The sequence below is a fragment of the Vigna radiata genome, chromosome 1, assembly GCF_000741045.1.
Source record: "Vigna radiata var. radiata cultivar VC1973A chromosome 1, Vradiata_ver6, whole genome shotgun sequence".
NCBI classification, from domain to species: Eukaryota; Viridiplantae; Streptophyta; class Magnoliopsida; order Fabales; family Fabaceae; genus Vigna; species Vigna radiata.
In genome coordinates, this window is record NC_028351.1 from 11950040 (window position 1) to 11965119 (window position 15080).

Genomic DNA, 15080 nt, shown 5'->3' on the forward strand with positions numbered 1-15080 from the left:
ATATATATATATATATATATATCAATCATGCAACCATTAAATGCTTATGTATATATGAAAAAGAAAGGGTAGCTATAGGAATCTAAAGATCTGGTAGGGCTACTGAAAAAGATGAGAAGTTGTCTTATTCATGTTGTAGTTGGGCAAAGGGTGAGAGAGATTCGTAACTTAAAAATAAAAATAAAGTTAAGAGGGGTTTTTGAAAATTGCAGTGCAGATGTATTAAAAGTAATATAATTGTCCCCTGTAATCTTATATTGGTGAAAGAATGAATGCATATATGATTTTATTATATTAGAACAATTAGGAATTTCAAGCTATAAGATTATAGTCTACGTGGTAGGGCCTCTTAGGATAAAAGAAGATGGAATAATATTAAATTAAAGAGGTATTACAGGGAGAGAGATTAATGAGTTACGTTAAAAAAATATAATAAAAAAAAACAAAAATAAATAAATGAATAAAATGTGAAGAAACTTTTAAAATAGTGTGGGACCGATTGTGTGGTTACTAGAAATGAGATCAATTAAATAAGGGGTGTGTCTTTAGTAATGATTTTATTAAGTGTTTCTATATTAATTTAATCTTGATATGATATCGGTATTTAACAAATATATGTTTGACTATTTTATATTTTTGGTTGATTTGAAATAGTTAGAATAATTGTTTGATTATTGGCTTGTGATTATCATTATGTGATGGATAATTTTCGGTGGAGTTGTGAGACAACATAGTTTTGGGTATGAAGTTAAGTATGGAAGACTTGTCGTGTGGTGGTATGTGGGTGAAAATAAGTTAGGGTGTTGTGGGGTCGTCTCACCGTATCGAGTAAATCCAGGATTGCTCTTTTGGCCGTATATACGGAAAAAAGATTCTCTTCGGCTGTGGATGCGAGAACAGGATTTAATTTATAATTTTTAGATTTGAAATTCAATTAATATTACAGTAAAAATATATATATAATATACAATTAATTTATTTGTAGGTAATATTTTGAAAATTAATTAATAAATAAATAAATATGTAAATGTAAAAGATATTACTGTCGTGAAACATAGGAATAAGCACATAAACGTAAAAAGAAAAGTAGACTTAAAACAAGTTACTCATATATAATAAACAAAAATTATTTATTATAATCTCTCGTGCGTGTGTGTTTACTTTTTTTTTTAAATATTTATATTATAATATAAATTATTAATATTTGTAAATAGAGTAAGTTGGTATATATAATAAATTTAGTTTTGTTAAAAAAATGTAAATATATCTTTACATATATAATGTTAAACTGAAATTATTATTTTTAAACTTTTTTTATTGGAAAATCAAATAAGTGTCGTTCTTGACTTTTTTAATTAGAAAATCAAATAAAAATTGATTTTCATAATATCTTTCAATTTTGGTGTCATTTATTATAAGTAAATATTTTTGTTAATATATATATATATATATATATATATATATATATATATATATATATATATATATATATATATATATATATATATATATATATATATATATATATATATATTGTTAAAATCTACCAACTAAAAAACAGGCATACGTGCCTTAACAAATCCCATAAATAAAAAGGATAATGATATTTAGACAACATTCTTTTTACAACGTTTGAACATTGATTACGTGTCAATCTGTGATGGGTAAAAAATTACTCCACATTAGTGTTTATGATTATTATATTAACAATGTTCAAATGTTGTAAAAAAAATGTTGTCTAAATATCATTATCCAAATAAAAATGAAGAATAAGAGAATAATAATTAATGGTAGGTAAAGGAAAAAAAAAAGAAAGAAGAAAATAATAAAATAAATTTTCTTAAAAAAAATGTATAGGTAACTTTCAAACTTTAAAATATTTTTGAAATATTAGAGTAATATGATAATAATTTAAAATATGATGCCAATAATTACAAGCAATAATTAAAAATAATATATTGATATAATTTATTGCGTCAAATTTTTTTTAAAGAAAAAATATGATTTGTAAAAATGGACAATTATTCTGAGAATAATTATAATCAAGAATATTATTTGATTTGTTTTTCTTACAACAAAGATCTTCTTTTCCTATTTTGTTAATTTTCAATTAATTCACTGCAAGATTATTATAACATTAGTTTAATAGGGAAATAATTTGAATCAATATTATATCAATAATTACAAGCAATAATTAAAAATAATATATTGATATAATTTACTGCATCAGTTTCTTCAAAGAAACTATGATTTTTAAAAATGGACAATTTTTTTTACAATTATTATAATCAATATCTTGAATATTATTTGATTTGTTTCTCTTGCAACCACGACTTTCTTTCCCTGTTTTGTTAATTTTCAATTAATTCACTGCAAGATTATTATAATATTACCATATATAAAGACAGAGGACGGAAAAAAAATAGAAAAATACTCAGAAATAATAGGTAAAAAGAGTGAGAGACACTATGGAGGAAAATAAGTTCTCACTTTAGAGTGACTCTTCCAACAGAACTATCATTGAAGAATTGGGGGATTACCGAAAGATAAAAAGGTATATCACCCTATACCATTTTTTTTTTCTCTTTTTATTGCACTTTCAAGTTTTTTTCTAAACTGCACACAAATAAGATTTTTTTAAAAACCATAAAATAAAGGATTTTCTATCACAATGGATATACGAGCTCAATCCTTGTTGAGTTTATTTTTCAAAATTCTAAAAAAAATCATAAGAATTTGTAAATAAATTCACAAGTCTTTCTTTAAATAAAGAACTACTTGATTATGATTGTCCATCATATTGTCGGGTTTATAAAAAAAATATTTTTTTGTTTCTTAATAGTTTCCTTATATTATTATTTTTAGGAAAAATTAAATATTTTGAAAAAACACGTCAACTTTATATATTTAAATTGCTTTTGGACAGACACAGTAAAATGCTAATATTTTCATTGTGCATAACCGATTTTCGAATCTAAAATTTAATTTTCGTAGACCACGTTTTATTTTATGACTTTTTATTGTTTTTTTCAGAATAAATTATGATGGCGAATTTCAAAATTTTTTTTTAAACCCATTTTTTTTTAGTTTGCTGTCCGTCACGATCCCATTTGTAAATACAATTAAAACATTGTAATAGTTTTGTCTCAACAATACCCAAATTCATGTTAAATTGAAATCTTTTTAGAGAAAATAAGATCTTGAAACTTAGAACACTATAATACAATCAACGCCCTCAGATTCGCATGATAATTGATTCTCTGATTGATTTAAGAACAATATTTTATATGCAATTTTAAATTAGCATAATTGTGTTTATTATTTAGAAAATTCTTATATGATAATACATTTTAATAACTAAAAATATCTTTAGAGATTAACTTAAAAATTATTTTTTCAATTAGAGATTAATTCTTATCATAGTCAAAATTTTAATAATTAATGATAATAATTGATTGGAAACTAATTTATAATAAAAACTATTTTAATTATAAATTTAGATAGTAATTATAATATTTTGAAACTATTTTAATTATTAATGATTTTTAGTTTATAAATTTATCATTATAGTCATTAATTATTTTTTATCACTAAAATTAGTTATTATTTAAGAATTTTTTTTATAAATAAAATTTTGCACAATTGAAAACTTTGACTTAAATTTTCAATAATTTAACTCTGAGTGAATTGATATATTAAGTAATTAAAGCATAAAATCTTTTCATATAAATTCTTATTATAGTAATATAAAACAAGATTAAAGATTCATTAAATATGATAAAAGGGCTTCTAATAACTCAAAGGATATTTTCATTTTTAATTTTCAATTAGATGTCAAAATTATGAAAAATAAAATTGTTGAATATGTTTTTTTTCTATTTTCTTTCACATTAATTTAAATTTCAATAAAATAAAATAAAATAAAAAGGTTAAAATTTCTAATTTATTCAATTTAGGAGTGTAAAAGTTGGCATGTTGTTAACAAGTAAATTAAGTTAAGCAAACTTAAAATGCAAGCTTTTCAAATATGGTGACTACATTTTTACCTTAAAAAAATGACGATTAATTTTGTTAAACTAAAAATGTTAAAAATACCAAACAAAAAAAATGGTAAAGATTGATTAAAACCAGTGTCCTTGCTCATCGAACGAAATAATAAAAATGAAATAGTATTTTTATTGTGCTAGAAAAATAACTCTAAAAAGTTTAGAATTCCAAAACCCATGAAAACAATTTGTAGAAAACAGGCCAGAATATAATTATTGAAAAATATTGTTTTTAATATTAAATTCTTTTTATAATTAAATTTATTTATTTTAATTAATAATGATAATATAATTAATAGTAATTTACATCATTTATCATTATGTAAAAATGATTCATCCTTTTGGTCTTTATATTCTATTTTTAAATTTTACCTTTTAATAAGTAATATCTTTTAAACTAAAACAATTTATTTACCAATTTTATTTGCTAAGTGACTATGTTTTTATTTTAACCCTTTTTTATCTAATCTTTTTTCTATATTAATATTTTTTTAAACTAAAATAATATTTATAAAAAAAGTTATCTATAAAATAAATAAAAATTGTCTTTTATTGTAAATTTGGAAAATAACACTATATTTTAAAATCTGGTTAATATTTAATGGATACCAGATCATGTATTTCAGTTAACAATAATTTATATGTTAATGAACAAAAAGTATTCCAAAATCTGGAACACGTTCACCCAACACGAATTCCAAATACTGGGCCAAGAAAAGGAGAGTAAAGAAGATAAAAGTTAGAAAAAGTATTTACCCAATTGGAAATTAAGTGAATAGGTTGTTTCTGAATTATTTTAAAAAATAAAGAAATATTTACAGTTTGCATCGTATTAATTCTTATGGGAGTAAACCCTATATATTAGGGTTGCCAAAGCCGATTTCAAAAGGGGACGATTGCTATGATTTTGGAAGGAAGACGGGTGATGGCAATTTCTTCGGCTGAAATACTCCCTCATGATCTCATGCTGGAAATTCTATCATGGCTTCCTGTGACAAGCCTCATGCAATTCAAGTGCGTTTCAAAGACATGGAAATTCCTTATATCCAATCCCTACTTGGTGAAATTGCATCTTGAAAGATCCTACAGACACTCACAAATCCTCTTAATGGAGAAACATAGAGACAGCAATCGATGTTTCTTGCCTTGTTTAGACTCTTTACCTTGTTTAATCCAAAACCCTGTACCCTCTTCTTGGGGTCGTATCTTGCAATGCCCCAAACCTTATAAATATTTATTCGGCTCTTGCAATGGTTTGCTATCTCTACATAATTCTCTTTCCACAAATGAGTATGAAGAGCACTGGGTCTGCTTTTGGAACCCTGCCACCAACATTTGCTCCAAACCTTCACCAAGCTTGCGTCTCAATTGCGGCATTGTTCTTTGGCATGATATTGATTTTGGGTTTGGGTACGATGATCGGAGGGACAGTTACAAGGTGGTGGCAATGATTTTGGATCGGAGTACACTGCAAACGAGTGTGCAGGTTTACTGCATGGGTGACGTATGTTGGAGACGTCCTTTAATGACCTTTCCGGCTTTTCTCCCTTTTGACAGTAATGGATACTCTCTGAATGGTACTATTAACTGGATAGGAATTTCTGGGGAAGACAAATTTAAGAAGTTACAAATTTTTTCGTACGATTTAAAGAACAATAGTTACAGATATTTGTCGGTGCCTAAATCTAGGGATTTTAAGCTTACTTCTATTGGAATTTTGAATGGTTGTCTTTGTGTTTCTTATGATCAAGGGTGGACCCACTTTGTTGTATTGACATTGAGGGACATTCGAGAGGAAACATGTTGGAGTCAGATGGTGAGTGTAAGTTACGAAACTCTGAATATCTCTAGTTGTTGCTATATGCTGCGGATTTTGTGCATGTGGGGTAATCTTCTGTTGCTCACATATTCAGAGCGTTGGGATCCTTACAATATCAACAATGTCATCGTTATCTTTAATTTGAAGGAGAATAAAGTAGAGCGTATTCAAGATTACTATAATCAAGGTTTAAGTTACATATTCCCGTGTCAATATATTCCAAGCTTGATTTTACCTATTTAAAAGATTTATTTATGATAGATTATGGTAGTGATTTCAGAACTTTTTCAAAGCTATGGACATAACTTTGGTATTTCCTTAGTTTCATTTGTTGGATGACTCTTTCACTATTAATAAAATTTCGTTTCTGCATTGATTTTGGCTGCAAAAAAATGAAACTTAAGTACGTTGTCAAAATTGGTTCCAGCAATATACTTATTTTCTAATCATCTGTGACCACTAATTAATATACCACTGCTAAGAAATTAGTCCTATTCATCACTCATTTTTCATTTGTTGGTATTATTAGTTCAATTTTAGATAGATTGGATGCTACATTAATATATACGATATTAAAATAACAAACACACCTATGAATTATAATTATATTTTTATTAACCTCAAAATATATCATAACAGATTTGAAATTGTAATTCTGAAGTTGGATAAGTAAGTCAAATCAGTTTCTTAATAATAAATCTTTTGATATGTCGAAAATTTTTATTATTGAGATTTGGATGTTGTTTCGTGTTGTATTAGTTTATTATCTATTATCTATGTATTTATTTAACTTTTTTTCATAATAAATATTTTATGTTTATGTGTGATGTAAAAGTTTGGGATGATCTCTCCATATCTTTTTATACTTTAATTTTTTTAATAAAAATGTTATGTTATGGAAATTATGTTTAAGATGATATTATTTAAAAATGTATTTCAACGTTAAATAAATATGTTGATATGATCAATCATCATTGTATTATTTTTTAAAAAAATTTATTTGACAATATGTTTCAACACCAATCGGATAAGATAATATTATTAAAATTTATCAGTATTATCTATTTTGAAGTATAAAGTTCTATTATAATTTTCTTCTTAAGAAATAATCTTATATCATAAATTGTATGAAACGATGGAACGAAATAATATCAATAATAATGCATGATGATAATTTAAAGTGTCCATTAAAAAAACAAAAAAAAAAGTAATAATACAGCAAGAACAAACTTAGGGAAAAGAAAATTAGTGTCCAATAGTCTTCAAGCAAAGTTGACCGATTTCAAGAATTACAATTATAACATTTTAATAATTTTGTCTCATCCTCATATTCTTGATAAAGTGAATTCTTTTATAGAAAATAAGATATTGTAACTCATTTAGAACACACTAAAATACAATCAAAGAGTTGCATGCGATTGATTTAAGAAAAAATTTTAGATGCAAGTTTAATTTAGCATAATTGTGATTATTATTTTCTAAGTGACTATGTTTTTATTTTAACCCTTTTTTATCTAATATTTTTTTCTATATTAATATTTTTTAAACTAAAAGAACTATTTATAATAAAAACTTATCTACAAAATAAAAAAAAAAAAATTGAATTGTGTAAATGGAGAAAAAAAAAGTAGTGTGAAGTAGAATGGGGAAGATGAAGATGATTAAAGTGAAAGTAGTTGATAAACTAGAAATATAAAGTGAAAAAATTATAAATGCATGAAAATATAAATTGGTAAAATAAATGAATGGAAGTTAAAAAAATTATCGACTTGGAAATTAAGCGAAAAGATTGTTTCCGAATTATTTTAAAGGTTAAAGAAATATTTATATGGAACATAATATTTTAATAATTTTTTTAACAAGTTACTATTTTATTGGTCTTTTATATTTGAAATTGAAAAATTACAAATTATCACCGTTCTAAAAAAGTTGTGATATTTATAATTACAGTTTGCATGGTATCTATTCTTATGGAAGTAAACTCTATATATTAGGGTTGCGACAGCCGATCTCACAGGATTTTGGAAGAAAGATGGCCATTTCTTCAACTGAAATACTCTCTCATGAACTCATATTGGAAATTCTGTCATGGTGTGAGGACTCTTATACGATTCAGGTGCGTTTCAAAGACATGGAAATTTCTTATATCCAATCCTTACTTGGTAAAATTGCACCTTGAAAGGTCTTCCAGAAACCCACAAATCCTTTTACTGACGACACAGAGATTCAAGAGTCAATGTTTCATGGCTTGTTTACGCTATTTAACTTGTTTAATCCAAAACCCTTTACCCTTTTCTTGTAGTCGTATCTTGCAGTGCCCCCAAACCCTATAAATATTTATTCGGTTCTTGCAATGGTTTGCTTTCTCTGCATAACTCTCTTTCCACAAATAAGTATGAAGTGCACTGGGTCTGCTTTTGGAACCCTGCCACCAAAATTTGCTCCAGACCTTCACCAAGATTGCGTCTCAATTTCGACATGGATGTTCACCACGATATGAATTTTGGGTTTGTGTACGATGATCGGAGGGACAGTTACAAGGTAGTGGCAATGGTTTTCGATTGGAATACACGTCAAACGAGTGTGTGGGTTTACTGCATGAGTGACGTATGTTGGAGACGTTCTTCAATGACCTCTCTGATTTTTGTCACTCTTGACAGTAATGGATATTCTCTGAATGGCACAGTTAACTGGATAGGATTTTCTTTGGAAAAATCGAGAACTAAGAAGCTACAAATATTTTCGGATGATCTAAATAACTATATTTGCATATGTTTGTCGGTGCCTGAATTCGTCCCCAAAAATATCTGATTCTCCTGCTATGGGTGTTTTGAATGGTTGTCTTTGTGTTTCTTTAGATATAAGAATGACAGTCTTTGTTGTATTGGCATTGAGGACGTTCGAGACGAAACATCTTGGAGTCAGTTGATCAAGTTATGAAACTTTGAATACCTGTCTTGATTACTATAAGCTGCGGATTTTGCACATGTGGGGTGATCTTCTGTTGCACACATATTCAAAGAATGGGGTGATTACAATTTCATCATTATCTTTAATATGAAGAAGAATAAAGTAGAACGTACTCAAGTTTACTCCAAGCACTCTCTCAGTCACATCTTCTTGTATGTTCCAAGCTGTATTTTGCCTGTTTTATACATTTATTTAGCTTAAATTAAGGTAGTGATTTCAGATCGTTTTCAAAGGTATGGAAATAATTTTGATATTTCCTTAGTTTGATTTGTTCCATGATTGTTTCACTATTAATAAAATTTCTTTTCCGCATTGATTTTGGCTGCAAAAATTATAAACCGTTCAATTTCAGATAGATTGGATGCTACTTTAATATATACGATATAAAAATAACAAACACACCTATGAATTATAATTATATTTTTATTAACCTCAAGTTATCAAAACAGATTTTAATAATAAGTCAGATTCTGAAGTTGGATAACCTATGTTGTTGAGTAAGTCAAATCTGTTTCTTAATAATAAATCTTTTGACATATTGAAAATTTTTATTATTGAGATTCGGATGTTGTTTGCTATTGTATTAGTTTATTAGCTATCATCTATGTATTTATTTAACTTTTTTTCATAATAAATATTTTATGTTTATGTGTGATGTAAAAGTTTGGTATGATATCTCCATATTTTTTTTTTGTTTTACTTTATTTTTTTTTTAAAATGTTATTTTATGGAAATTATGTTTAAGATGATATTATTTAAAAATGTATTTCAACTTTAAATAAATATGTTGATATGGTCAATCATCATTGTATTATTTTTTAAAATTTTTTATTTGACAATATGTTTCAACACCAATCCGTTAAGATAATATGGTTAAAATTTATTATTATTATCTATTTTGAAGTTTAAAGTTCTGATATAATTTTATTCTTAAAAACCATTAAAAAATTTGAAAGAAAAAAAAATATTTAAATTATCTCTAATCTTATATCATAAATGATATGAAACGATGGAACGAAATAATATCAATAATAATGCATGATGATAATTTAAAGGGTCCATTAAAAAAAACAAAAGAAAAAGTAATAATGCTTCAAGAACAAAATTAGGGAAAAGAAAATTTTAATTACTTACCACATAGAACGAAATAATAAAAAGGAAATGGTATTGTTATTGCGCTAGAAAAATAACTCTAAAAAGTTAGAATTCCAAAACCCATGAAAACAATTGGTAGAAAACAATGTAATTATTGAAAAATATTGTTTTTAATATTAAGAAATTATTATTTTTATAATTAATTTTTTTTATTATAATTAATAATGATAATATAATTAATAATAATTTACATAATTTTCTAAAAATATGTATAGGTAATTTTCAAACTTTAAAATATTTTTGAAATATAAGTTTAATATGTAATAATTTGAATCAATATTATGATAATAATTACAAGTAATAATTAAAAATAATATATTGATATAATTTGTTGCGTCCTTTTTTTTAAAGAGAAAAATATGATTTTTAAAAATGGAAAATGTTTAACTATAATCAATGTTTTGAATATTATTTGATTTGTTTTTTTCGCAACCAACACCATTTCTTTTTCTATTTTTTTAATTGTCAATTAATTTATAAGGCAAGATTTCCATAATATTACACTATGTGTATACAAATATGCACGTTGTAATACAAAAAGAAAGGACGAAAAAAAAAAAAAAAAGAGGAAGATACTCAGAAATAATAGATAGAGAGTATAGAGTAAAATAAGTTTTCACGTTAGATATACTCTGCCAATAGAACTACCGGAGAAGAACTAGGGGAGTACCGAAAGTTGAAAAGGTATATCACCTTTACATCATTCTTTTTCTCTTTTTATTGTATTTTGAAATTTTTTTCTAAAGGTATTATTTTTACTACACACAAATAACATTTTTTTAAAATCATAAAATAAAGGGTATAAGTACGTGTGGGCCTATGACCGGTTTTTTTTCCCACCATTCTTAAAATAAAAAAAATACAAAATATTTAAAAACAAAAAAAAAAAGTTTCCATCATAAATGGATATACTTAAGAGCAAAGTCAATCATTGTCGCGTTCACTTTTCAAAAACTAAAACAATTCATAATAATTTTTAAAACAAATTTACAAACCTTTTTTCTAGATAAAGAGCTTCGTTATATCTGATTGTTCAACATAAATGAATATACGTAGGAGCAATGTCAATGCTTGTGGGGCTCTGGACAAATGCAGTAAGGTGCTAATATCTTCATTGCGCGTAACTGATTCTTAAACTTAAAATTTAGTTTTTGTAGATCATGTCTTATTTTATTTTATGTTTTCCACAATTTTTCCAGAATAAATTATGGTGGCAACCCTCAAAATCTATAAAAACTATTTTAACTATAAATTTAAATAGTAATTATAATATTTTGAAACTATTTTAATTATTAATAATTTTTAGTTTATAAATTTATCATTACTGTCATTAATTATTTTATATCACTAAAATTAGTTAGTATTTAAGAATTTTTTTTATAAATAAAATTTTGCAAAATTGAAAACTTTAACTCAAATTTTCAGTAATTCCTAAAATTCCACTGATGTAGAATTTAACTCTACTAGGTGTAAGGTTAAGAAGAGTGGGTGAGTTGATATATTCCGTAATTTAGGCATAAAGTCTTATAATATAATTTCTTTTTATGGTAATATAAAACAAGATTAAAGTTTTATTAAATTTGATAAAAGGTCTTTTAATAACTCAAAGGATATTTTCAATTTTAATGTTCAATAAGATATCAAAATTATGAAAAAACAAACTTTTTTGTTGAATGTGTTTTTTTATTTCTATATTCTTTCACATTAATTTAAATTTCAATAAAATGAAATAAAAAGGTTAAAATTTCTAATTTATTCAATTTCTAAGGGTAAAAGTTGACATGTTGTTAACAAGTAAATTAAGTTGGGCAAACTTAAAATGCAAGCTTTTCAAATATGGTGACTATATTTTTACCTTAAGAAAATGACGATTAATTTTGTTAAATTAAAAATTTTAAAAATACCAAACAAAAAAATGGTCAAGATTGATTAAAATCAGTATCGTTGCTCATCGAACGAAATAATAAAAAGGAAATAGCATTTTTATTAAGCTAGAAAAATAACTCTAAAAAGTTAGAATTCCAAAACCCTTGAAAACAATTTGTACAAAACAGGCCAGAATATCATTATTGGAAAATATTGTTTTTAATATTAAGAAATTATTATTTTTATAATTACTTTTATTTATTTTAATTAATAATGATAAAATAATTAATAGTAATTTACACCATTTATATCTTTATATAAAAATGATTCATCTTTTGGTCTTTATATTTTATTTTAATTTTACCTTTTAATAAGTAATATTTTTTTAAATTAAAATAATTTATTTACCAATTTTATTTTCTAAGTAACTATGTTTTTATTTTAACCTTTTTTTATCTAATCTTTTTTCTATATTAATATTTTTTTAAACTAAAATAAATTAATGAAAGTTAGAAAAATTATTAAATTAAATGAATAGGTTGTTTCTGAATTATTTTAAAAGTTAAAGAAATATTTTTAATTACAATTTGCATTGTATATATTCTTATTCTCATGCGAGTAAACTCTATATATATATTAGGGTTGTGACAGCCGATCTAACAGGAGACGGTGATGGCTGGAATACTTCCGGTTGAACTCATACTGGATATTTTGTCATGGCTTCCTGTGACGAGCCTTATGCGATTCAGGTGCGTTTCAAAGACATGGAAATTTCTTATATCCAATCCTTACTTGGTGAAATTGCACCTTGAGAAGTCCTCCAGAAACCCACACATCCTCTTAATGGCGACACAGAGATACCATAAACCATGTTTTGTGTCTCGTTTATGCTCTTTACCTTATTTAATCCAAAATCCTGCACCCTCTTCTTGTGGTCGTACTTTGCGATGCCCCAAACCTTATAGATATTTATTCGGTTCTTGCAATGGTTTGCTTTCTCTACGTAACTCTGTCTCCACAAATAAGTATGAAGAGCATTGGGTCTGCTTTTGGAACCCTGCCACCAAAATTTTCTCCAGACCTTCACCAAGATTGCGTCTCAATTTCGACAGTTATGATCCGCTTTATATTAATTTTGGGTTTGCGTACGATGATCGGAGGGACAGTTACAAGGTGGTTGCAATGGTTTTGGATTGGAGTAGAAAGCAAACGAGTGTGTGGGTTTACTGCATGGGTCACGTACGTTGGAGACGTACTATAATGAGCTCTCCGTTTTTTCTCCCTTGTGACAATAATGGATACTCTCTGAATGGCACTGTTAACTGGATAGGATTTTCTTCTAATGAATCGAAGCTACACGTATTTTCGTATGATCTAAATAACGATACTTGCAGATGTTTTTCGCTGCCTGAACTCGACACGAAAAATTATTTGTTTAAATCAATGGGAGTTTTGAATGGTTGTCTTTGTGTTTTCTTAGATATAGAAAAGACAATCATTGCTGTATTTGCATTGAAGGACGTTCGAGACGAAAGATCTTGGAGTCGGTTGCTGAGTCTAAGTTATGAAACTCTGATTATCTCTCATTATTTCTATCACCTGCAGATTTTGGGCATGTTGGCCGATCGTCTGTTGCTCGCATATTCAGATTGGGATGCTTACAATATCATCTTTACCTTTAATTTGAAGGAAAATAAAATAGAACGTACTCGAACTTATCACAACAAGTTTCTCACTCGCATCTTCTCGTGTAACTATGTTTCAAGCTTGATTTCGTCTATTTGAGATATTTATTTACTTTAAATTAAGGTACTGGTTTCACAAATCTTGGTATTTTCTTAGTTTGATTTGTTGGATGATTGTTTCACTATTAATAAAATTTCCTTTTTTGCATTGATTTGGGCTGTAAAAATTATAAACCTTTATATATGTACATTGTCAAAATTGTTTCCAGTGAGCTAGAATTTTCTGTCTTATTTGTGTAAATGGAGAAGAAAAGTAGAATGGTGAAGATGAAAATGAAGATTATTAAGTATTTAAAAAGGGTACATGTTTTGTTAATTATTCTTACTAAACCCATGTTTTGTCGCTAATATGATATGCTTCAACTCTCCTTTGTGATCACTTGTAATTTATCTTTTGATTTTATCTAACCAATGTCTTTCTTAATGCATTTCTTGAATTCTATATATTTTTTAATTTTCACTATGATTGACTTTATTTAGGTTAAATTGATTTTCAGCATATCTTTCAATTTTGGTGTCATTTATTAGAAGTAAATATTTTTTTTTAATTTATATATATAGGTACTTGGATTCTAAAATTCAGTGGCCAATATAGATATAGAGATACACATTGGATTCTAAATTTTGGTGACCAACAAACACACTTGATTCTATATTTAGGTCCATTAATACCCTTGACTACAAATTCATGTTAATACCAGATTTGGAAAATAATACTAAATTTTAAAATCTGGTTAACATTCAATAAATACATAATTATGTATTCCGGTTAACAATAATTTGTATGTTAATGAACAAAAAGAATTTTAAAATCTGGTCACGCAACACGAATTCCAAATTCTGAACCAAGAAAGGGAAGGTAAAGAAGATAAAGAAATTTTGAAAGAACTTGTGTGGTTTTTATATATTTGCAACATCACTTACAATAAACATATGTTAGAATTATGTCTAAAGGATGTTTTTTTTGTAAAAATACTATGTTTATGTTTTGGATTCCACAATTAATACAAAGTTTATATATGTAAATTGTTTATATTGTAGATCAATTTCACAAATACGTTTAATTTATTGGTTAAAGAAATATTTATAATTACAATTTGCATGGTACCTATTCTTATATATATGTAAATTTTTTCGTATGATCTAAATAAGGATACTCGCAAATGTTTGTCGCTGCCTGATTTTAAATCTATGGGAGTTTTAAATGGTTGTCTTTGTGTTTCTTTAGATATAGGGAAGACCGTCTTTTGTTGTATTTGCATTTCTCGTCATCGGTGGAGAAGGTTCAAAATTTTCATGGTGTTTCTGTCTTATTTGCACTTCGTAGTTCATGCAGGGTTTTCTTGGTATGTTGCTTCAGTTTTTTGTTACAATGATGTGTAATTTTCAAAATATTTCAAAACGAGNGTTAACAATTATATCTTTTAAGAAATTAGTTGATAATTATTATGAAGGATAAAATAAAAACAAAAGTTATGT

The 15080-nt window shown here is 26.0% G+C and overlaps 1 protein-coding gene across 1 annotated transcript; it reads left to right on the forward strand.

Annotated features, from left to right (window-relative positions):
* Window positions 1-12528: 12528 nt before the first annotated feature.
* On the forward strand, window positions 12529-13641 carry LOC106757556 (F-box/kelch-repeat protein At3g23880-like). The gene has a single exon (XM_014640233.1). It carries the CDS (start codon window positions 12529-12531, stop codon window positions 13639-13641), a length of 1113 nt encoding a protein of 370 aa, XP_014495719.1.
* The last annotated feature ends 1439 nt before the right edge of the window (window positions 13642-15080 follow it).